Here is a 24,155-nt window from a genome sequence, read left to right on the forward strand (position 1 = left end):
CGAGGAACATGGGGCCCAGTCAGGCAAAGTGATTTGCTCCATGTCTAAAAGGGAGCAGGTAGGAGAACCATGGTGGGAATCCAGATCTCCTGGCTCATGTGTGAAGCTTCTACTACTTCCCCTCAGTATGATCTTTATCATGCATTAATTTTATCTTTGAGTTCATTGACATAGATAAAATCACAGCAGAGTTGACTACATCTTGGAGACTCTTTCTGTTAATCTCTTCTGTTAATTGCTTTACAAGCAGATTGGCTCTTTGTCCAGTGTAAAGTAGCTATAAGCCCAAGAGCTATACATTCTCTGACTTACGGATTCACAGAATAGTTAGTCTTTTGCTTTCTACTTGCTTTGACCTTATAAAGTTAGTTTCATTGTTCAGCACTATGAAAGTGCTCTAAGGTTGCAATTAAAGCTATAAAATAATCTTCCTTTTGTTATAAAATTTCATTTTTTCCCCCGATAGTTCTGGCACTGATTTAAATTACATATTTTCACACGTGTAGCACTTTTTCTTGGGGAATCCATTCTTAAATAGACTGGCTGTTTTGAAAAGGGGGAACTGCCTGATAGAAATCCTCAAATTTTTGAATAAAGACATGTGTATCACTACCATACAAGCAATTCAGCCAACAAATTCACTTTACTGAAATAGATTTTGGGTTAAATTATTCAATATTTCCATCCAGTTTGAGAGAAAATAGATTTTAATGAAGGCTATATAATATGCTATATTATGCTACAGTGGCATGTTTGTCATTGATTATTTTTACCTTTGAAAAGAGCCAGGATTTGAGGCTCAATTACAAGGAATTGACAATCCAACCAATGTGCCACAAGAAATATTTAATTCCTCTTGATATTTGTGAGAAGTCAACAATACATGCCACTGGTTCACTGGCAATGGTTCTTACAATTATTTACTATGAAAATAATAGCACTAACCATTCAGGGTGGAAGATAGAAATGTATGTTATTTATCTTGAGGATAATAATGTATGTTTTAACTTCAAGAAGCTGTGCATTTAAAATTATACTGGAGCAAGAGGTGTGGAAAATCGCAAGCTAGATAAACTTGACTTCAAGAGAGTTTTGGTTTTTTTTAAAAGATTTTATTTATTTATTTATTTGAGAGCAAGAGCAAGAGAGAGAGAGCACAGGGGGAGAGGGAGAAGCAGACTCCCCGCTGAGCAGGAAGCCAGATGTGGGGCTCCATCCCAGGACTCTGGGATCATGACCTGAGCCGAAGGCAGCCGCTTAACCAACAGAGCCACCCAGGCACTCTGAGAGCTGTTCTTTCTTTAGGGACCATCAGAGAAGGAGAGAGGTTTCCATCCCTTAAAATGTCATCACATTTTCAGTTTTCCCTTGGTCATCCAGATGAGCCCCTCCCAATCCTTAGTGTCACAATGTTCTGTGGAGGCCATTGCTCCACGTCAGGCCCTCCTCACATTTCCTCCCTGCCTCCCCAACTCCATCAGTGGTGAGTGGGAAATGCCTTTCTCACTAGTACTCTCACCCATGAAAGGAAACTTCAGGTCTTCTTCAGAAAAGATTGATTTTCAGGCTTGGAGAGCTCCTGGACTAGTTAATAAAATGAATTTTGGAAGCCCACATTAGATTGGCTAACTTTTAATTCTGCCAACTAAGGGCATGGCTACTCCTGCTGTCATTATCATTTAGAAAAGCAAGGAAATGTTGACACTAAAAATGGAGGATTATCCATTAGACCCAGAAAGGCAGTTAGTTGATGAAAACACACATATATGCACACAATTATAGTTACATTTCTTGTTTTGTCTTGGTTGGGTGAAAACTGCTTTGGAGCAGAGTTTGGACAGGCATTTGGAAACCTTGTGCCGAGTGGGGTTTTTTTTTTGTTGTTGTTGTTTTTTAATGACATTTTTAAAGGTGGACTCTTTTCAAGTTCCTTAAATAATGTTTAACACCTTGGGGTAGGGGCTTCACCTTATATGCTCCTCTCTATTGAGGCAGGATGCAGTTGTGATTATGACTCTGGAGTCAGAATGCCTGCATTATAAATATAAATATAAATATAAATGTATATGTATATATAAGATTTATTATGAGGTTTTGGCTCATATGATTATGGGGGCTGAGAAGTCCCACCACCTGCAGGGGGCAAGCTGGAGACCCAGGAAAGCCCATGTTGTAATTCCAGCCAAATCTGAAGACCTAAGAACTGGGGGAAATCGATGGTGTAAATCCTAATCCAAGGACAGAAAATTGTTATCCCAACTCAAACAGGCAGGAGGGGAATGAATCTTCTCTTGCTCTGACTTTTGTACTATTCAGCCCCACCCACACTGGGGAGGCCAACTGACTTTATTGTGCCCACCAGTTCCAATGCTGATCTCATCCAGAAACACCCTCACAGACACACAGAAATGCGTGGGTAGCCCATGGCCCAATCAAATTGACACATAAAATTAACCATCACAAACATCTTCCTGATAGTAGTGTTGTGAGGATGAAATGTAGTGTTGTAAACAGGACAGAAGTGGACTACAGGAAACATTCAGGAAGCGCTAGTGTCTGGCACACAGTAGGTGCTCAGATTAATGGAATGAGAGTAGGGAGGCTAAGTTTCATGTCTATGGTAGGATACTTTTACTGTGGACTTGTGTCTTTCAAGCACATGGCGGTTACGCAGACACACATGGCATGTCCCCCCTGACCAAATGGTGCGTAGTCTGTCCTAGGATCCTCCTGGACAAGAGTGGAATCTGTGCTGGGTAGGCCAGATGGGGAGAGCACTGGCATTCTGGTTCCCTTTTATGGGCACCCCAACTTCTGGCCAGACATCTCATCTGTTGTTAGTCACAGATTGTCCTGGTGATGAGAAGGATGAAGGAAAATCCATTGCCAGTGCTGACCAATTATGTCTAACAATTTGGATTATTACGAGATAAACCAAGGCATTGGGAGATAGAAGTGGAACTTTCTTGATGGAATAAATTGAAACTTAAAATAGATAGATCTTACCACTTTATACCAAATGAGAGAAAATGTAGTCTCAGAAACTTCTAAATTATAGAATTAAAAAAAAAAATGCTATCTTGGTATGACCACATATGTAAACACTAGAGCAAATAAACTATTCATGAAAATTACTTGCTATGAACATATTGGCTATCTTTTTGAGTTTTGGCACTTCTGAAGGGTTTGAAAATTATTTACTTAGAATAAATACTTTCTTCTTTTTTACCTTAAAGGCAGTTAGTTTGTTATTCAGTCCTAATAGAGTTGGTTGGTAATTCCTTTTTATAAACATCTGAATTAACAAATCCTGAAGTAGTGATATGCATTATTAATGAGGTTAGACTAATGTAGTAAAACTTGTGTCTGCATCAGTCATCAACGAATATGAATTAAAGATGAATAATAATATTTGTCATTAATATGGGCAGCATATTCTGCTTCTTGGCCCCCACACAGACAGTTGCAGAGTTTTAGAGTTTAGTTGTAAAAAGAACATCAGTATCCATGGATCATCACACAGCCTTCCCAGTAGAGCATTTTTCTTGTATGTCTCCAGTCAGGGGGGAAAACAATCAAGTTATTGATATAATCATTTTACCTAAATCAACTTAATGCCCCTAGAAGGCATTAGAGCCAGACAGTATAATGCTGGTCCCTGACATTCATTACACAGAACTTTACAGATCTCCTAGTGCTCACCCTTATGTTCTCTCAAGTCATGAATATCAGTAGAAGAGTTCATGAATAAGTCTGATAAAATACACAGTGAAACGAGCATACCGGCGCAGAATTGGCCAGCTGTGTAATTTCAAAGGGCATGTTTTCAGATTCCATGATGGATTTAGTCCACTTGTCTGTTCTTCTTTGGTTTTTCTGTATCTGAATTTGCTCAAGGGCAATGACTTTATGCTCTGAAATGATCTTAAGTTAGAATTCCCCCAAGGTGTTCTTCAGAGCGGGGGTTCCTTGGGATATTAGCTGGTATCATGCAAAAGAGAAAAAGAAGAAAGAGTTCCAGAGTCAGCTAGTTTGGGGATTTTCTAGATTAAATATAACATTTGTTTACCGTAAGACTTTTGGAGACTTTGGTGTATTTGTCTGCACTGTGAATCTCTCAGAAGAGATTTCCTAAGCTATTTTCGATACAAAACCTTTTGCCCTCAGAGTGTCGCATGGAACCGATATTTATGGGAACAGTTGTTGGGACACGGTTTCCTTTGCTTGTTCTCAGTTTTAGAGGCTGTCGGGTTGTCTGGATGTCCCTGATAGAGGACTATTGTCTTTTCAATCTAACAAAATACTCTGTGAGGTGCAAAGTGAATGGGAAGGTCTCTGCCTATCATGAATAACAATGTAGATGATTCAAGGTTGGAGTTACAAATAATAACGTTTAGGAAAACATTTAAGAGGCAGAGGGTTTGGCCTAGGATCATACTACATTGCATACATTAATACAATGAAAAGTCTTAACATTCTCTTTTTGTGTCTAGTATGTTTTGTGCAGTGCTTGTGTGTTGTGTGGACTGTCATGGACTTTATAAATTTTTAATTTATCAATTGATAATTTATACATTAAGTAATTTATTATTATATATACACATGCATTTTTAATAGAATTGCATAAATGTGATCCTGGAGTACACCTGGGTTTCTACTTTTTATTGCAATCTTTCCCTCCCTCCCCCCGCCCCCCACATTTTTGCTTGGCTGCCCTGCATTCATTTACATATTTTGATTATTGTTTGTTTACTTAATATATCTTTATTGGATTTTGATATTAAAGCAGTACTGGTTTCATAAAATGAATTGGGAATGTTTTCATATATCTCAAAGGCCTGAATTAGTTTAATAATGTTAGCATCACCAGGCGCCTGGGTGGCTCAGTTGGTTAAGCGACTGCCTTCGGCTCAGGTCATGATCCTGGAGTCCCTGGATCGAGTCCCACATGGGGCTCCCTGCTCGGCGGGGAGTCTGCTTCTCCCTCTGACCCTCCTCCCTCTCATGCTCTCTGTCTCTCATTCTCTCTCTCTCAAATAAATAAATAAAATCTTTAAAAAAAAAATAATGTTAGCATCACCTTGTTTATTTATTTATTTTTTAAAAGATTTTATTTATTTATTATTTTTTTATTTTTTAAAGATTTTATTTATTTATTTGACAGAGAGCGAGAGCAGGAACACAAGCAGGGGGAGTGGGGGAGGGAGAAGCAGGCTTCCCGCTGAGCAGGGAGCCCAATGTGGGGCTCGATTCCAGGACCCTGGGATCATGACCTGAGCCAAAGGCAGACGCTTAACGACTGAGCCACCCAGGTGCCCCTCACCTTGTTTTGTTAAAAGTTAGGTAGAACTCAGCTGAATATATCTGGTCCTGGTGCCTCTTTCAATAGTGCCTCCTCTTTGCTATGTTAATTTGTTTCAATTACTCATTTCTGGATTAATTTGGGTTATGAAGGTTATTCATTTATGTATGTGTATTTCTTTATTCTGAGAACGTGCACGCGAGAAACTCTTGTTCTGTCTCTGCCTTCTCCTGTCAGCATCTCAGCCCTAGCAGTGGTGAGTTTCACGTGTCCGGTTTGTAAGCAGTCTTAATGAGAAAGTGTTTACTTTGCAACTATGCTGAGTGAGTCATTTCGAAAACCACATGCTTGATTGTGGAAATAAGCAGACTTCGGGGGAGAAATCTAATGCAGAGGCTCAGTGAGGCTTTACTAATGCCAAGAAAGCCAGGTGGATCACCCAGGCACTCTGGAGAATTACAGCTGGAGACAAGGGATTCATTGTAAGACATGTGAACTATGCCTGAGAAGTTTGAATAAGTTTGCCACAAAGTGGGAGTATAATCATTTACTGTTATCATAATTTAGAAAAAAGACATGACTCTGAAATCTCTTAATTAGATTTTGTGCTCCTTGATGACCATCCTGGTAAGTAACATATATTGACTGCTGACCACATACCAGGATGCGTTCCAAATATTCTATATGGGTTAATGCTGTTCGGCCTCAAGACGACCTGTGAGCCCGAGATTATTACTGCATGCATCGTGTGAGGAGCAAACTAGCACAGAGAGGTCTGTGACCTGCCTAAATTGACACAGCTGGAACAAGGCAGCTCTGATTCCAGATCCCACACCCTTCACTGGGACACTTGACCACCTTCCCGGTAAGGATTACAGCTTGTTCACCTGTGTAAGGGAGGGCCTATCTGAGAAGGGATTTGGGGGATAAATGGCTAAGTGATTGAGCAAATAAGGGAGATAATTGGTTATAATTCTAAGCAGAAAGGGAAAAGTAATAGAGCTAAAAATGGTGAGCTGTGGAAACAATGACATCTTAATTATGGGACTCTCACTTAGAAGCGGTTTACATTTACACTTTTCAACATGGCGTGAAGTCCAGTAATACGCCTTACCCAACTTCCTAAGGCCCTATTACTGCTTTTCAATTGGCTCAGACTTTCCTACATCTCCAGTCTTTCTTGCCTAATGGATTAAAATGGTCTCAACTCGCCTTAGGGCTGTTAGAATGAAATAGTAAAAATGAATAGGAAGGTTTGGAAAAGTTTGCTGATAGAATTGTCCTGTTTTGGAGGATCAGTTATTGGTGGTTAATCATGTTTTCTATGGCTGAGTTTAGGCTGTCTACTGGGGTGAAGTTTTGGTTTTGGTTTGTTTTTGTTTTTTTTTTTTTTTTTGGTTTGTTTTTTTCAAAGAGAGAGTGTGTGAGTGGGGAGGGGCAGAGGGAGAAGGAGAGAGAGAATCCAAAGTAGGCTCCACGCTGCCCGACACAGTGCTCAACACAGGGCTCAATCTCACGACCCTGAGATCATGACCTGAGTTGAAATGAAGAGTCGGATCCTTAACTGACTGAGCCACCCAGGCGCCCCATAGTGGGGTGAAGTTTTTAAACTTATAAATGACCCTATCGGAAAGATCAAGATGATGGCAGAGTGGAGGGGGAAGAGAGATACCCCAAGTCCCATTGATTTACCTCTGATGCAGATGGTGTTAGAGTTAGATGTGTGTGGTGACTTTGTCCATAAGAGGTCATTATGTCTGTCCCACCTGCCGCACAGTGATTATGATGACAGAATTGGAAGGAGATGAGGCAATTATTTATAATACTAAAAATGTATAAATAACCTGTATCTTAATAGTCAGGGGGAAGTTAGACAAATTATAATACCATGTCTTAGTGGGAACAATATGCAGCCTAATCCAATATGAAAAAATGCTTTAAAATAATGTTAAAAGACCAAAAGCAGGTGCAAAGTCAAATGTGCAGTGTGATCACAGGTCTGAAAATCACATAAACCAAAGCTCTTCCAAGAATAAAATCTAGAAATACAGTTCATCACAGTGTGAATTGTGGTTTTCTTGATGTGGTGGGACATACCTGTGGAGGGGGCTGAAGAATGCATGGGACTCTTTTTCTTCAACTTTTCCATCGTTTCTAAAGTTTCTGTAATGATCACATAAAGTGAGGCTTTAAAAAATGAAAGAGCAAATGTATGACTATCATAATGGGGGAATCAATTTTATTTTTAAACCTGTTCACAAAGGATTTGAAAGCAATAAGCTTTTTATTTTATTTATTTAAAAGATTTATTTATTTATTTGACAGAGAGAGAGACACAGCGAGAGAGGGAACACAAGCAGGGGGAATGGGAGAGGGAGAAGCAGGCTTCCTGCTGAGTGGGGAGCCCGACGCAGGGCTCCATCCCAGGACCCCGGGATCATGACCTGAGCTGAACGAAAGCAGACGCTTAATGACTGAGCCACCCAGGGGCCCCAAACTTTTTTTTTTTTTTTTTAAAGAAAAGCACTGTGAAAGAGCTTTGATAGTTAAAAAGCTTCTGTAGAAGCGGTAAACACAGCCTTCTATTTGCTGGCATCGCTTCAAGGAATGGCAATCTGATTGTGTTTAACAGGCACACTGAAAAAGCCCCAGGAGAAACCGTGTCAGGAAGAATGTCCCAGGCGCCAGACTTCAGAACTGTGGGGCTGGGGTGGATGCTTCCACATAGCAATGCTGCTTGATTCATCTCTTTTGACCTTCTGGGAATCGAGGTCTCGCTGATTTAGAGCTATGCTCAGTAATGTTTGTCAAAGCAGCACCAAAGAGAGATTCATCCTCACACTCAGGAGACAGGAGCAGCTACCATGTGGGCTCCAGTCTGTTGGGGTCCCTCTGGGAGGATGGAGCCCACTCTGGACCTGGCAATGGAGGAAGACCTACTCCGTCCCACACGGAGCAGAGAGCCTTGGATCTGAAGTCAGAGGGGTTGAGTCAGACTTGGCTATTATAGGGTAGCTGTCGGTGTGAATTGGCCAAGCCATCATTTAACCTCCCTGGGGCATGGTTTGCTCACCTGTAAAATAGGGGTAATAACCTTTATCCTCTACCTCACAGGTACTGTAAGGAACAAGGTGGGATGAGGGTATGAAAAGATTCTGCAAACCATAAGGAGTTCCACAGACGTGTGGCATTGTGATCGTGCATGATCTGCAAGGCATTTCTGAGTTTTGACTAGCATTTGGGGCCTCTGAGGAAGCCTCAGAGTGCATCCATGCCTACCCTGGGCTAAACAAGTAATGATAACAAGAACAATATCAGTAATAGCTAGTGTTTTGGGAGCACTGTGTACCAGGCACTGTTCTAAGGACTTTACATGTATCACCTCATTTTAAAGATGTGTTTATTTATTTTAGAGAGAGAGAGCACGGGGAGGGGCAGAAGGAGAGGGAGGGAGAGGGAAACTTTAGCAGACTTCTCGCTGAGCATGGAGCCCGATGCAAGGCTCGATATCATGACCCTGAGATCATGACCTGAGCCAAAATCGAGTCGGATGCTCAACTGTCTGAGCCACCCAGGCACCCCTGTATCACCTCATTTTAATACTTAAAACAATTTCATGGTAATGTAGGTACCATGAGGTAGGTGCTGGAATAATCCCCATTTTACAAATGAGGGAGAGGCACAGAGAGGTTAAGTAACTTGTCCAGGGTCACACAGCTAGCAAATGGAGGAGTGGGATTTGAATCCAGGCAGTCTGACTCTGAGGCCTGATAGAAAGCTGCAGATATTTTTCTCTGACATACAAGGAGGAGGGGTTTGGGATACTTGTTTATTAACTGGTTGTCTTAGTTTCTTACATTCAAGAGCTGCTGTTGACCAGGTTTGCTTTTCTTAAAGTGTTGCAATTAAGAAAACCTGCTGGTGGGCAGTGAATGGGACAAAGTGGATGGCTTCATGACCGTGGTTGGAAATGGGTCCCAGGCTGGCTGTGGAAAGGCCTCCTTCTCCTTGGTGTCTCCAGCAGGCCAAGGAGGGAAGTGCTGAGTGGGAAAGGACTATGACTATGGCCACATTACAGGAGTAGTTTGAGGAAACCAGGAAGCCATCCAGGGCAGCGTTGGGAGGCCCTTTGATCTTGCGCGGAGAATATTTCTTAAGTAGGAGACTCTGATGCTTTGGAAAGGAGGATCTCTGCTGGGGTCTGGAGTGAAAACAGCCATGAACAGGGGACTGACACAGTCCTAGGGACTGAAGAGAGGTTCAGAGCAGAGAAAAAGCAGCAGAGGAGCCTGATGTACGTGTGGGCTTTTGCGAGGTTCAGGTTTGTAGGCCATGCAGCGGGAATACTTTGAGCACAGCGGGCCTGGAGCCCAGGTCCGGTGTTACGGGCAAGTATTGGGAAAGATGAGCTAGCAGCGCGGAGAGCTTTGGGAAGACCGAGCCCCGAACAACCCATCGTTTTTGTTATGCATCTGGGTGTTGCCAGCGGGGGCTTGAGGTCTGGGGAGACTAGGGAGGCAGTTCTCGCCATTTCTGACATTCTGCTTCCAAACCTGGCCAAGTACTTCCTAACCTGTTTTATATTTCATTAGTTAATGAACTTCAGTTCAAGGATAAATTTAGCCCTGATGGGACTCTATGCAAACTCGATAAGCAAGTTATTTCCAACATAAATCCATCTCTGCTCCCCATCTTTCTTTATCCAGAACCTCTTTAAATCTCTTACCATTTAAGCTACTTCCTTTTAAAATTCTTTAGATCACCAGTCCCTTGGTGTGGGGACACACTGTCCAAACACAGGTAATTGTTGGCTTGTCCCTAGAATGAGTGATATTTGGTTTTTGTTTCTGTTTTTATGTTTTTGTGGGGTTTTTAAAGAATGAGTGATATTTTTAACGTTCAGAAAGGATAGCCGGTTAGGGGCTTATGCAGGAAAATACCATTGCCTGTCGTCTTCCCCTCTAGTATGTAGGCTATATCATTGCATTCTGTGCATTTTTTTTTTTAAAGACTGTTAACCATATTTGTCCGCAAAGAATAGTTCATGTCGTTGTAAGTAGAAGGGAGTTAGGGGTTTTGGACTGGAGAAGGGGGTGGATTGGAGACTCAGATTACACTGAGAAGAAAAGAATTCAGTAATTTGATTAGAATGGTGTGGCTTCTTTTTTTTCTTTGAAAAATGGGATTTAAACCGAAGAGTACAACCTGTTCATAGCAACATTCCAATGTGTCTGCTGCTGTTTCTGGTGTGGCTTTTTCTGCTCTTTTTTTTTTTTTTTTAATTTTATTTTATTATGTTATGTTAGTCACCATACATTACATCATTAGTTTTTGATTCGTTGTTTCTGTATAACACCCAGTGCTCCATGCAATACGTGCCCTCCTTAATACCCATCACCGGGCTAACCCATCCCCCCACCCCTCTCCCCTCTAGAACCCTCAGTTTGTTTCTGCTCTTGCAAAGCCCAGTGTTCTCTTCAGATAACTTCCTCTGAGTCCCAGGTACTATGTGAGAATTGTTGTTTCACAGCTTCTCCGTGATATTCCAAACAAACATATTAACTTGGGCTTCTTTTTTACTGTCTTGATGGCAAATTCTCACCATCCTTTATGCTACTCTCCAGTCATGGTACCTCATGCTCCATCTCTTCTTCCTACACTCCCATTCACCATATAACCTTCCACAGCTCCTTACTTCCTACCTCTATTAATTTTCTGTTGCTGCATAACAGATTACCACAAACTTCTGGCTCAAAATAACATGCACTTATGATTTCCCAGTTTCCATGGGTACAGCTTCTTCCGGTCCTGTGCACAAGGTCTGTTACAAGGCTGCAGTTGTCTTGTCAGCTGGGCTGTGTTCTCATCTGGAAGCTTGGCTGGGGAAGGATCTACTTCCAAGTTTACTCAGGTTGTTGGCAGAATTCATTTCCTTATGGCTTCCATATCGAAGGGCCTAGCTTCTTGCTGGCTGTCAGTGGGAAACCAGCCTCACCTCTGAGAGGCTGCTCATAGTTCCTGGAGACGGCCTGCAATTCTAGAAGCTACCTACAGCCCTTTGCCACATGGGCTTTCCTAGTATGGCCTCTTATTTCATCAGGCCATCAAGGACAGCAAGTCTACTAGCAAGACTGAGTCTTAGATGATATAAACACAAGTGTAATATCCCATCACCTTTGCCATATTCTATTGGTTAGAAGCAAGTCACAGGTCTTGCTCATACTCAAGAAGAGGGGTCATGCAAAGACATGACCACCAGGAGACAGGGATCATGGGAATCCTGTAGAGTGTGTCAAATGCACTCCTATATGCAACCTGTATCACACTTCTACTTCACTGCCTTTTTTTGAGTGTTTTAAGCTTTCTGTAATTTGGTTTTGTCCTACTTCTCTTAATTTACTTCTCTCTTCTTAATAAATTACCTCTCATTTCCCCCTCAAGATTTTTTCTTCCCTTTCTGCCCTTACCATGTTAGGTCAATTAATACAAATATATTTTATTTATTAGCACTGACATAATTTTAAAATCTTGTGTATAAAGCAGAAGTAATTTTCATTGAAATGAAGAGTTCTTAGCTGTGTTTTGTCTTCTGAATCCTTTTGAGAATCTCATTAAAGCTATAGAGATTCATTTCCCAGAAGTGAGGGACACAATCCTGTATTGTTTCAGTTATTATTGCTGCATAGCAAAGCACCCCTAGCTTAGTGTGGTAAAATAGCAACCATTTTTTTTTTTTTTAGATTTTATTTGTTTATTTGACAGAGAGAGACAGATAGTGACAGAGATAGCGAGAGAAAGCACAAGCAGGGGGAAGAGGCAAAGGGAGAGGGAGAGGGAGAAGCAGGCTCCCTGTGGAGCAGGGAACCAGACGTGGGGCTCGATCCCAGGACCCTGGGATCATGACCTGAGCTGAAGGCTGACGCTTAACGACTGAGCCACCCAGGGACCCCAAATAGCAACCATTTTATAATGCTCATGGTTTCAGGAATCCAGACAGAGCACAGTGAAGAAGGCTTGTCTCTGCTTCATGATTCTTGGGGACTCAGGAGGGAAGACGGAAACAGCCAGGGTGACTTGAATGGTTAGGGACTAGAATTCCCTGCAGGCTTCTTCATTCACATGGGCAGGGATGACTGGGAGTCTTGGCTCAGCTGGGACTGGAGTACTTATACATGGCCTCTCCATGTGGCTTGGGCTGCTCACCAGTGGTGGTGGCTCCAGGAGGGAGAGCAAGGGAGTATATGGAGAGCAAGCCTTCCAAGAGGCCAAGTGGAAGCTGCCTGGCCTTTTGTGATGGTAGCCTTGGAAGCCACATGGCATTGCTTCTGCCACACTGAAATTGACTGAATGGTCTCAAGCCCACTTGGCTCCAGGTGGAGGGGACATAGACCTAACCTGTTAATGAGAGGCATATAGGAGAAATTGCAGCCATTAAAAACACACACACACACATATACAAACACAAATATATTTAAAGGACTAGATTATCTGAGAATTGAAAGGGGTCATAGAGGATGATCTATTTCGGTCCTCTACCATAGCTCAATTCCTTCAAACAACTTTCCAGTCATCCCATGCTTGGACCACTGTGGGGGCAGAGGGATTCCTTCTGGTCTCTCCTGTCATCCACTCCCACCCCTTTCCAGTCTGTTCTGTTCTTCACTCCATAACCAGAATGCTTGTTCTAAAACACAGATTTGCTCCTGTACATCACCCATCTTCACCTCCCCACCCCACTCCACTTCAAACCAGATTTTCTAACTTCAGTTCTCCTTGGCTTGTTTCTGTCAGATTGTTCTAACATTTTTAGGTAGTAATGGAGAAAGCTCTAGAAGTACCTTTTCTTTTTTACTTTTAATTTAAAATATGACTTAAGGGCACTTACTGGGGTCATGAACGCCATCAACACTGCAGAACCATGGAAAGGGGACCAGAGAATCATCAAGCAGGATTGTTTCTCTTCCCGAGCGTGAAATTTCCAGCTTTCTGCTCACTTATGTTCTTGCCTCCTTTCCTGTGGAGCTCACCATTTTGTGCCTTTCTCTTCTTTCCTTTCTGCCTGCAGCTTTGCACAGGAAATGTTGGTGCTGACAGTCTGATTTCTCTGTAGGTGCTTGCAGTGACACTGGGTCTTGTGAGATGTCTCCAGTCCTCGTTGGATGTGCATAGTTTATCTTTCAGAGAGAGAAAGATGTCACTGGGGCTATCTTTCCAAGCATAGACAACCTCAGTTATTTGGCTGGAGAGGACTCAGGGTTCTAAAAACACATTTGCATCCAGATACACTGTCCTTTCATTTTGCATTTTGGGTTTCTTGCATGAGGTTTATTTTGGTGTCATTGGCCACGGCAGGTAGTCACGTTGATCTTCGATTTTCTAGGTTGTGAGTTTTACAGTCCAACCCTTGTAGGTGGTACAGAAAAAAAGATTTAAGATACACAGGTATCTTCTCCATCTTTGCTCAAATATCACTTCATCAGAGACTGTTGCTCACATACCTGCCCCGTAGGGTAGCTCAGCATTTGCATCTGTGCAATTACGTCATTGTCTGAATATGGTTAATGAGTCTTCTGTGCTAGGGTGACAGCTCTGTGAGATGGGAGCAGTGTCTGCCTTGCCCACCCCTTCTCTCCAGGACCTTCCACTGCAGGCATTTGATGACCAGCTGATGCCTGATCGTGTGGTATTTTGTTTCACAGGAATAGACAATCTACAGATAACAGTCAGCCCAACCCCGGAGTCATTTCCTCATGGGAAAGTGTTACCGATTGCACCAACATGGCCTTTCTCCGAAGTCCAGTCTTCCTCGGCAGTGGCCAGAATCCAGAATGTGCTGGGACCGTCCCCTGACAACACGAGCGTGCTGCAGTTCCCCCGAACACCTCCTCCCAAGACACACCGCAGAGCTAGGGCTCACGGGGACTTCTCTTCCTCCCCTTACCAAGGAAGTGGCCATAGCACCTCCCTCGAGCCTTCCAAGGATTCCACGGAGTCTGTGGTCCAGCCGAGACCTCAAGGGGGAAAAGACACAACCTCCGTGTCAGGTTTGCCTCACACCAGCATGCTCCCCTCATTGTCCACGACCCCATCTCAGCCAGTATGGGTAGGGACTCCTTCCATTTCAACACAACATTCCCCAAGATCAGACATGCTCCCATTTTTCCCTCCACCTTCATCCTCTTCATTGCCTCCTGACTCACCTCATTCCATCATCTTTTCTAAACCAGCCGAATGACCCACCCAAGTGCCTTTCTTCCCCCAAACAGCTCCACCTGTCTCCTCGTCAAGTCAGAGCATAGCTAATTCCCCAAGCCCATTTGCTGGTGAAATGAACCACATTCGGTCCAAAAATGCCCAGGATTTGATAGGCATCCCTCATCTAGGTTTTTCTGGATCCTCAGCAGTGCAGCGGCCCGAGCTGCGCCCCACAGCCAGTCCTCACTCTGCGGGCTCCCCCACACCTGAGTTTTTGAGCTCCGTGGCAGAACTGGCCCCTCTGCCTCCCCCTGCCCTGGTGCCTGGAAGTCTTCCTTGGCTTCCAGATGGACCTCCCTCATGGTCAGTGTAGGAAGTGGCTTCCAGTCCCACATCCACCCACCCCGTCGAAGCTGGGCTGGCTGAAGGAGTGCACAGTGGGGTGTCTTTGCCTACTGCTAAGAGTGCAGCCGCGGCAGCAGGGACCCAAGAGGCTGTGTCTTCACTTTTTCAGACTGCAGAATCAGTGGCAGTGGAAACGACCAGCAGAAAGCTAGCCCCTGCTACCGCAAATGACTCCACTCACCCACGGCATTTGTCAGCAGCTCCAGAGAATTCCGAAGGGCCCATCCTTTCGGCAGAACACACGGCTTCTTCGTTGGTGCCTTCTCCTCTACCTCTCCCCACTGCCAGCAGAGGGCAAGCCGTCCTTCCTGGGGCATGGAAAAGCACAGCAGCAGCCTTTCCTTCAGCTCCCACTTTCCCCCAGCTGCTACAGATTCATGCCTCCCCATCCACGGCGCCCCAAATGCCAACTCCTCAAGAGGAGGGCACCGACGGAGCCCCTCCTGCCGTGGCTACAGACCTCCCCCTCTCAAGCAAATTCCCCGATCTTCTTTCCACGACTTGGGTCTTTCCCCTGTGGGAAGAAAAGAGCGTGAAAACTGTTTTAAAGAAAAACGAAAAGGCAAATTTGACAGTTGCTCTCCAGACCCTTCCAAGTAAAGAGATTCCAAATCTTCACACTGTAAATGGGTTCACCTCTGATTCCAGCACTGATCATATTTCATCCTTTTTCATTACAACACTAAGAACAAACCTCCATACAGAATTAGCTCTCCCTTCCATGCCCTCCATACGAGCACCCAGACTATTTCCCCATCCCCCAGCTTGTCCAACATCAACCCAGAGGCTCATGCAGCTGTGGTAGACCACTCTGAGTCGCCAGTCTCAACTTCCCAGCAGGTGACAGCATTTCCCTCCTCCGCTGAGGTCTATGATTTCTCAACAATGAGACATGTGAAAAAGCCAGCAACCACAGATGTTTTCTGGAGTTCTCTTCCCACAGAAACTGGATCCCTCTCCATAGAGCCAATGATATCTGGCTTGCTGCAGCAAACAAATTATGATTTAAATGGGCACACAATTAACTCCAGCAGTTGGGAAACTCATTCAGCTTCAACTCCTCCTCCCAGTGGTTCAACTTGAGCTGCCAGTACAATAAAATCTTCAGATTTCAGAGCTACTGCTGGGCATTTAGTGACTGCAGAAGGCTTTAACATTCAGCTTCCAGTCCTTCGTACAAGCCCCAGCCAGCCCATTCAACAGTCAGAGGTTACCATGGTTGGAAACCATACAGACTTCGTGTCCATAACTGGTAACCATTCCAGAGACTTCCAAACAGCTGAGGTTGGAGAGTACCCATCTGCAAGCCAACATGCTGCATCTTGTCTCCACCTGCAGCTGCCTGTGCATCCAACACGTGCTCTTTCTCCAGCTTCTCCAAGGCTGACTTCCACAGCCGGCTTGCACGAAGTGCTTTCAGATGGGAGGGATACGAGTCTCTCCATTTCCAGTGACATCTCTCCATCTCCTGTGATAAGCGCTTCTCCACCATTCCAGAGTCTCTTGAGATATCACACTATGGCTGAATCTCCTCCTCTATCAACCAGGGCCGGATTCAGGACCCTGTCCAAAGTGCGGCTGGCTTCTCAGGGCCCCGACAAATGGACAGCCACTCATACAGGTAGTTTGTTTTCCAGTACCTTCAAAACAGGTATGACTGCTTCTGTGGACAAAGGATCTTCAAGTTCAACACAGATACCCAGCTTTGCTTAGAAGGAACAGAAACACACTTTGAGGATGATGAACGAGTTAGCAACCCCAGAGAGCATGTCCTCGATCCTCTGCTGACTTGAGTTTTTTGAAAGTACAGTCAGTCTCCAACTTACAATGGTTCGACTTACAATTTTTCAGCTTATAACGGCGTGAAAGTAATAGGCATTCAGTTGAAATCCTACTTTGAATTTTGAACTTGGATCTTTTCCCGGGCTAGCGATGAGTGTGATCCTCTCTGGTGACGCTGGGCAGGGCAGCGAGTCACAGCTCCCGGTCGGCCTTGCGATCACGAGGGTCGACAATGATACAATTCCAACCCTCCTGTACCCACACAACTATTTCTTCACTTTCAGTACGGTATTCCACAAATTACATGACATACTCAACACTTTATTATAAAATCGGCTTGTGTCAGACGATTTTGCCCAACTGTAGGATAAGGGAAGTATTGTGAGCATGGTGAAGGTGGGCCAGGCTAAGCTATGGTGTTTGGTAGGTTAGGTGTATTACATGCATTTTTGATTTATGATATTTTCAACTTACGATGGGTTCATTAGGACATAACCCCATCGTAAGGCAAGGAAGATCTGTATTCAGAATTTAAATGTCCTTCTTGCCAACCACAGGTTTCTGTAAGTGGCACCCTCACTATGGGTAGCTGACTTAATGAACCTAGAGCTGTTTTGCCTAAATTCCAGAGCACAGAGACTTTTCACACCAGCAGACCCGTAAGTTCCATCCATCCGTCACCACCACAAGTGACAGACTTTGCTTTTTTTCTCTTTGCAGCAGAACCCTCAGTGTCGTCCAGGGCGGAACCGACAGCAGCAACAGCAGTAGCCACGTCGTCCCTGGGGAAATCAAGTCCACAGGCGCTGTCTGCAGCCCTGGTCGCCAAGGGCCCCGGCAGCAGCCCGGCAGCCATGGCCTCGGGATTAGTCAGGAGCAGTTGGACCACTGCCCTAGCTAAAAATGCCACAAACAGCGCAGCGCCTGGCCCAAAGACGACAGCGGGGGCGGTGCATCCGGCCTTCTCATTCACACCAACCTACATGTTTGCAAGAACAGCACACACCGTGAGTGCTCATACAGCCATGCAAGGCAACCCAGGCACTGCCTTGGGCCTGCTGTCCACAACACACCTCCCCAGGAAACCGCAAGCCATGCACACGGGCCTCCCAAAGCCCACCAACCCGGACATGCCCAGGGCATCCACCGCACGCCCGCTGACCAGCACAGCAGCCTTGACGTCCGTCACCGCCCCAGTGAGGGCCACCCGCATGCCACCTGCACTAGCAGGAAATACAGACGCCGCTCTTCCCGCTGCGTCGACTGCCGGGGTCACCACCGGCAAAATGGCATCCAACCTGGAGTGTCAGATGTCCAGTAAGCTCCTGGTGAAGACAGGTGAGAGAAAGCAGCAGAATTATGTAGCAGAAGTATTTGATTTCTTTGAGATGAGTGGGTCTTAACCAGGAACAGTTTTGCTCCTTCTCCCCCCAGACGGCATTTGTGGCCATGTCTGGAGACGTTTTGGGGTGTCTGTGACTTGGAGGGTAGGGGGAGTGCTACTGGCATGTAATGAGACAGAGACCAGGATGCTGCTAAACCCCACAGGGCACAGGACGGTCCTACAGCAAAGGATAATCCAGCCCCAAATGTCACAGTGCTGAGGTTGACAACCCCTGGTCCTTATCATAAGTGACAGAGGAGAGGGGGAGCTTTGTGTGACACGGAATCTAGTCCTGGGATCAGTCCTGATATCAGAGGCCCCCCGGGGAAACCATTTCTGCCCGGAGGCCTGAGAAGACGAACATGTAGCAAGTTTTGCCTGTAGAACAAATCAGAGATGTCTCACATGAATGAATGAAGTGGTTAGTAAAATATCAAATCTTGGAAGCACTACAGAATTCAACCGACTGAGCCACTCAGGCGCCCCCAGAAAGGCTTTTGTTATGTATTTTTTCAGCCAGCGGATAATAAAAGTACAGCTGCATGATGAGGGTGCCCAGGATTTCTTTTGATGTTGAAAAGGAGGCCTTGAGAAAGTTGGGTGGTGACTGCTATCTCGAGCCCCCACCTCCCAGTTGCAGCCAAGCAGGGCAGGAAGGCCCAAGCTGCTTTTAACAGTGTGGTAGTGTTTGCTATAAAAAGCATTAGACACATTATTTGAGAGAGCATGCCAATGCTGAATGCTCGAGTCCTGCCTTCCTCTTCACCCCACAAAGGATTAAATGAAATTATATCTTGAGATGTACCCTATTCTAAAATGGGAAATTGTGAAACTAGGCATAGCAGGAAGTACAGTATCGCTTTCTATTTCTCAAGAAATTATACCATCTGGTTTTCCATTCCTCTTCCTCTGAGAGGCAGGCCACCCCAACACCTAGGTGCAGAAGTCTGGAACATTCTCCCCCCATTCTCTATCACCCCCTGTCACCCCAGCCACACCTGGTCAACCACGGGGGCCCTTCAGTTCTAACTCCCTGAATACCCCTTCTCTCCACCCCCCACTGCCCCTTCCCTGGTTCACCCTGTCATCACCCACCTCAATTTCTGCAACAAAAACCAAATTTATCTCTCTGCCTTTGACTAGCCGCCCCCCCCTCCAATCTGTTCTCCAGTCTGCAGGCAATGGAACTCTGTAAAATTTATGCCTTTGCTTAAAACCTTTCACTTCCTGTTGCCCGCAGGACCAAGCCTAAACATGTATACTGAGAGGCTTCGCTTCTCACCACTGTGCCTTTGCACTTGGTCTTCTCTCTGCTGGGAGCAGGGTGGGGCGGTCCCTCTCCCCTTGGCCTGCTCATTCCCTATTATCCTTCAGGACTCAGCAGAAACTTCAGGAAACCTTCCTTGAACCCCACCCCCTTGCCCAAGTCCGGGCTGGACGTTCCTCCTAAGGCCTTCGACAGCATCGGAGGCTTCCCTTCAAATAGTGCCTGTCACCTTTAATCACAGGTGCCTATTGTCCACCCCGGGTCTCCATCCCGCTCTCTGTCCATCTTGTGGGGTGTGGGGCTGCCCCTTCCCGATTCAGGGCTGTTTTAGGCTGCAGGACCTCACTCAGGGCGTGCACGTCAGCAGGCTGACGGGAAACGCTGTTGCAGGAATTTTCTTGCATGCATTTTCTTGCAGACCCATTAGGACCAGGCACCGCTGAACCCAGTTTTCAAAGTCGAAGGCAGCGTTGGTCAGAAATGAAGTGCAGCCAGCGTATTCGCTCTCTCTCCTCTAGGGTCACACAAATACGAGGGCCTCCCTTCCCGGTACTTGAGTGGGACCAACAGAGCTACTACCGTAGCCTACTGCCCCCATTGGCTGGACCTGCGCTCACCAGCTCTATTCAGAACTTGGCAGGAGGTGGAGGGTGGAGAGGAGAGGGGAGCTCAGTAATGAGGGGCTCTGCTGCCTTACCCTGACTACCGTGCTTCTGCTTGGTCCCACAGTTCTCTTTCTGACCCAGAGGAGAGCGCAGATCGGTGAAACCTTGAAGTTCAGTGTAGCCAAAGGGCTCACGCAGGCATTACGGAAGGCTTTCCATCAGAACGACGTCTCAGCTCACGTAAGCCCCTCGCCTTTGTAATTAGACTAAGCTGTCCACATCCTCCTCTTGGGCCCAGAGTTTGTTTAGATTGTTTTCCTCCTCCCTGGGTACCGTAACCGGACTTGTCAGAAGTAGCATGTTTCTTCATTTCGGCAAACAGCCAATGTGTGGTGACTGGGGAGAAAAAGGTCAAATTTTGAGATGGAAAAATGGAAGTTAATTGCCTTATATCTATTATTTTTTCAAGCCCAGATATACTGTTTTAAATTGTCCCATTATCCTATTGTTTAGGGAAAGTATTTAATATTGTTAGTGTAATTCTCAAGAAACTGTCCATTGCTTTTCAAACCTTTATCTTCCTCAGCATTGTAAATAATGATTTATTTCTGGACATTTAAAAATTATTGTAAATTGAGTCCAAACTTTGCTTCAATAGCCAGCAGGAGACAGGGAAATAAGCATTTTTCCCCCAAGCACTTTAATGCCAAGTACTATTTAACAACTGCCAACTGATTTCCATGGCATATCCAAGCGATGGAAGCCTTGCTTTGCACTCTTTGGGATTGATGCCAAGTTTTAAAGCCCTAAATGTGATTGGCAGTTGGTGGACAACCATTTTCACCACTTTAAAAATACTGCTCTGGCTCTTTTCCTTTGAGGCTTGTCCTGCAGCTGCATTCAGCTTCGTGGTCTCCATGACCACACCAAGGACTAGGAATGAGGTTTGGTACATAGTTTATTGGTCATTGTCAATCTCTTTTTTTGGGGGGGGGGGTTGGGAGGAGCAGAGGGAGAGGGAGAGAATCTCAAGCAGACTCTTAGCTGAGCATGGACTTCGACACAGGGCTCAATACCATGACCCTGAGGTCATGACCTGAGCTGAAACCAAGAGTCAGATGCTCAACGGACTGAGCCACCCAGGCGCCCCTGTCAATCCCTTTTATATAATTCTGAGAGGAAAAAAAAAAAAAAAGAAATGCATTTCGTGAAAAGCATCTGTGGTTTCTGTACCAGAAACTTCACTTGAAAGTTGAAAATGTGAGTATTTGTATTTGGTCATCTGACATGTAATTTTCACCAAACTTCAGTTGTTTGCAAACTACCTTCAGTGTTCACCTTTTCTGCATATCATCGCAGACCACTGTGACAATTAGTTATGAATTCATTTTTAAAAATCAGCCCATTTTTAAAAACTTTTGAAAGGATGTTTGATAGTACTGCCATGAGTGGAAATCGGGATCATTTGCCACAAATAAAAGGTAATCATAAAAATGAGAATAATGGTAATGACTTGGTAAATTCAAGCTAAATATTGTTGCTTGAGGAAGGCCCTAAAGCTGATGTCCCTGGGGTATTTTTGTTTAAAAATATGATTAGCGAGCATTAGAGAGGTACTAAAAATAAAAATAATCCCCAAACTGAGACTTGCTCCTGAACGTCATTAGGATTGGAGTGGGAGTCACTTTCTTAGCCACTTTCTTAATCACTTTCTCTTAAATAAAGAAATAAATCTTTTTAAAAAAACACTAAGAAAGCAAAATAAAATAAGAATAAAATCTAAAGCCTCAAAATCTTCCAGTTGGGTCAGAAAGAAGTCAGTGCATCAGTGTCTCTTAAGACTCAGTTTTAAGAGAGACTCTCCATGGCTCATCCCCATCCCCACCTCAGTCTTGAACCAACTTACAAGCCAGGAATGGAGTGAAGTCTGAACAGTTCTTCTCTTAGCTTTTAGAAAGAGGAATTTACCTCATTTACTACCTAATCCCTGTCCTGAAGAAGCCCCCACTTCATCTATTATCTCTGCCTTTTAATTTTCATAAATAATGAGAGCTATAATAAAGCTGTCTTTCCCAGCATTTCATCTCTGGAAATCTCTTTTGCCTGCCATCTCCTCTCCGCCTTCTTGGGTGACCGTTGGTGCTCACAGGATTATCCTGAGGCATTTAAGGAATCAAGGAAACCCCCACCAGATTTAATGCGATTCCATGGAAGTTGGAAATAAATTGTATTTTGTTGTATTCTGGTATTTTGAGACTTGCCAATCCACATATGCTTTATCGGATTATTAGAATGTTTGCTGAGTGAGAACGTCTTATTCCCCAGCCCTGCTAAATAACAGTTGTGGTCCTAAGAAATACCAAGAAAAACTTAAAGTACTGTGGAAATAAACACTGAGTTCTGTGGCTCTGTTTGTTTTGTAGGTGGACATTCTGGAACATTCTCATAACGTCACTGTTGGTTATTATGCTACCAAAGGGAGGCTGGTGTACTTGCCTGCTGTAGTGATCGAAATGCTGGGTGTTTATGGGGTCAGCAACGTCACTGCAGATCTGAAGCAACATACCCCAAACTTGCAGTCGGTGGCAGTCCTTGCCTCCCCGTGGAACCCCCAGCCTGCAGGCTACTTCCAGCTGAGAACAGGCAAGTACCTCAGAAGGAAAGGATTCCTGTCCATTCTGGGATCGGGGGCTGTATCAAGAGGACACCTATTTAAACACTTTGGTGCTAGCTGCTTTATCATCTCTTTAAAAGTCCTGTGTGCCTTCCTCAAAGGGCCCTGCTAATCAACTGTCCCGGCTCCCTGCACAGAAACCTAACCTTCCAACCCTGGATTTATTAGAAATAGTCCTTCGCGGGAGCCTTCCTTCTCAACTCATATAATTAGTACTTTATGAGCAACAAGCAGCGTATTTTTAATTTTTTTCTGTATTACCAGTGGATACTGATAAGAGCTGAGCATCCATAAAATCTATGCTTTGGAGAAGCACATTTCAGATGCCCCTGAATCAGAATCTCTGAGCTGAGGCCTTGGAATCTTCCTTTCAAGCTCTCTCGTGATTCTGATCAGGTGGTTGGCAAACCACAGGAGTGGAGAAACCATTGAAATTGAAAGATTTGATCAACTTAGTGATACAGGTCAATTGACTCCCCCCCCCCCAAAGAAATAGAAGGCATGATCTCGCTTTGATTGTTTTTTATCATTCTTGGAGCAGGTATCTGCATAGTCCAACCAAATGATCACAAAATCTTTTCCATTAAGGGGAACCTCAGGTTTGATCATGCTTTTAATTCTTCTCTATTACAAATCATTTTAAGAGCCACTTCCAAAGGTACAACCAAACCTTGTCAGTCCTTGTTTGCCTGATTTCTCGGATATAAAATCATGCTGTTTTATAAGATGACTGCTGTGAAGTCCAAGGAACTAAGACACACAACTTTGGCGAGTGCTGATTTATTACTCTCATCCTAGTGCTGCAGTTTGTGAGCCAATCCGACAACATCCAGTCCTGCAAGTTTGCTCAGACGATGGAACAGAGACTGCAGAAGGCCTTCCAGGATGCTGAGAGGAAAGTCCTGAATACCAAAAGCAACCTGACAATTCAGGTGAGGAGGAGGGCGCTTCAACTGTGTAGTTGACAGAGGCCAAGCATAATGCGAATGTTGGCAAGAAGTGACTTGGTTTCCTGTTTCAAAACTGCCTTGTGTAAATATAACTTTGTACTTAGGGCGGGTGACATAGACAGGAGGAGGTGCCACTCTGGGGCCCCTGAGTCGAGTCAGTCCCAGCATTGGTGAGGATGTCTGCGGTATGGCCATGACTGTTTTGCCACAACCTGCTATGGTTTGGGATTTTGTATTTATTTTCCCATGTGAAGCTTCCTCAGGCCTTCCCAATACATTTGCTATTTTGTTTTATTTTGTATTGTTTGTTTGTTTGTTTGTTTAGAGAGAGAGAGAGCACACGTGTACATAGGCACACACGAGTAGGGGGAGGGGCAGAGGAAGAGGGAGAGAGAATCCCAAACAGGCTCCATGCCCATTGTGGAGCCTGACGTGAGGCTCGATCTCATGACCCTGAGATCATGACCTGAGCTGAAATCAAGTCGGACATTTAACCGACTGAGCCCCCAATATATTTACTATTTTAAAAATTGAACTAGATATACCATATAAGATACAGTCCCATAAAAATGAATCAAATGTTTCATAAAA

At 44.6% G+C, this 24,155-nt stretch overlaps 1 protein-coding gene across 1 annotated transcript in view; it reads left to right on the forward strand.

Moving 5' to 3' along the window:
- Positions 1–13,852: 13,852 nt before the first annotated feature.
- Positions 13,853–24,155, forward strand: part of KIAA1549L (KIAA1549 like) — a 117,048-nt gene continuing 106,745 nt past the window's right edge. The window contains 6 exon segments of the mRNA XM_035012539.1: positions 13,853–15,633; positions 15,636–16,523; positions 17,417–18,022; positions 20,065–20,180; positions 22,364–22,583; positions 23,413–23,546. Of these exon segments, the coding sequence (XP_034868430.1) occupies positions 13,899–15,633; positions 15,636–16,523; positions 17,417–18,022; positions 20,065–20,180; positions 22,364–22,583; positions 23,413–23,546 (3,699 nt within the window). The 5' untranslated portion in view covers positions 13,853–13,898.

Source organism: Mirounga leonina, unplaced genomic scaffold (genome assembly GCF_011800145.1).
Source record: "Mirounga leonina isolate KUSES-001 unplaced genomic scaffold, KU_Mleo_1.0 Mir_166, whole genome shotgun sequence".
NCBI lineage: Eukaryota > Metazoa > Chordata > Mammalia > Carnivora > Phocidae > Mirounga > Mirounga leonina.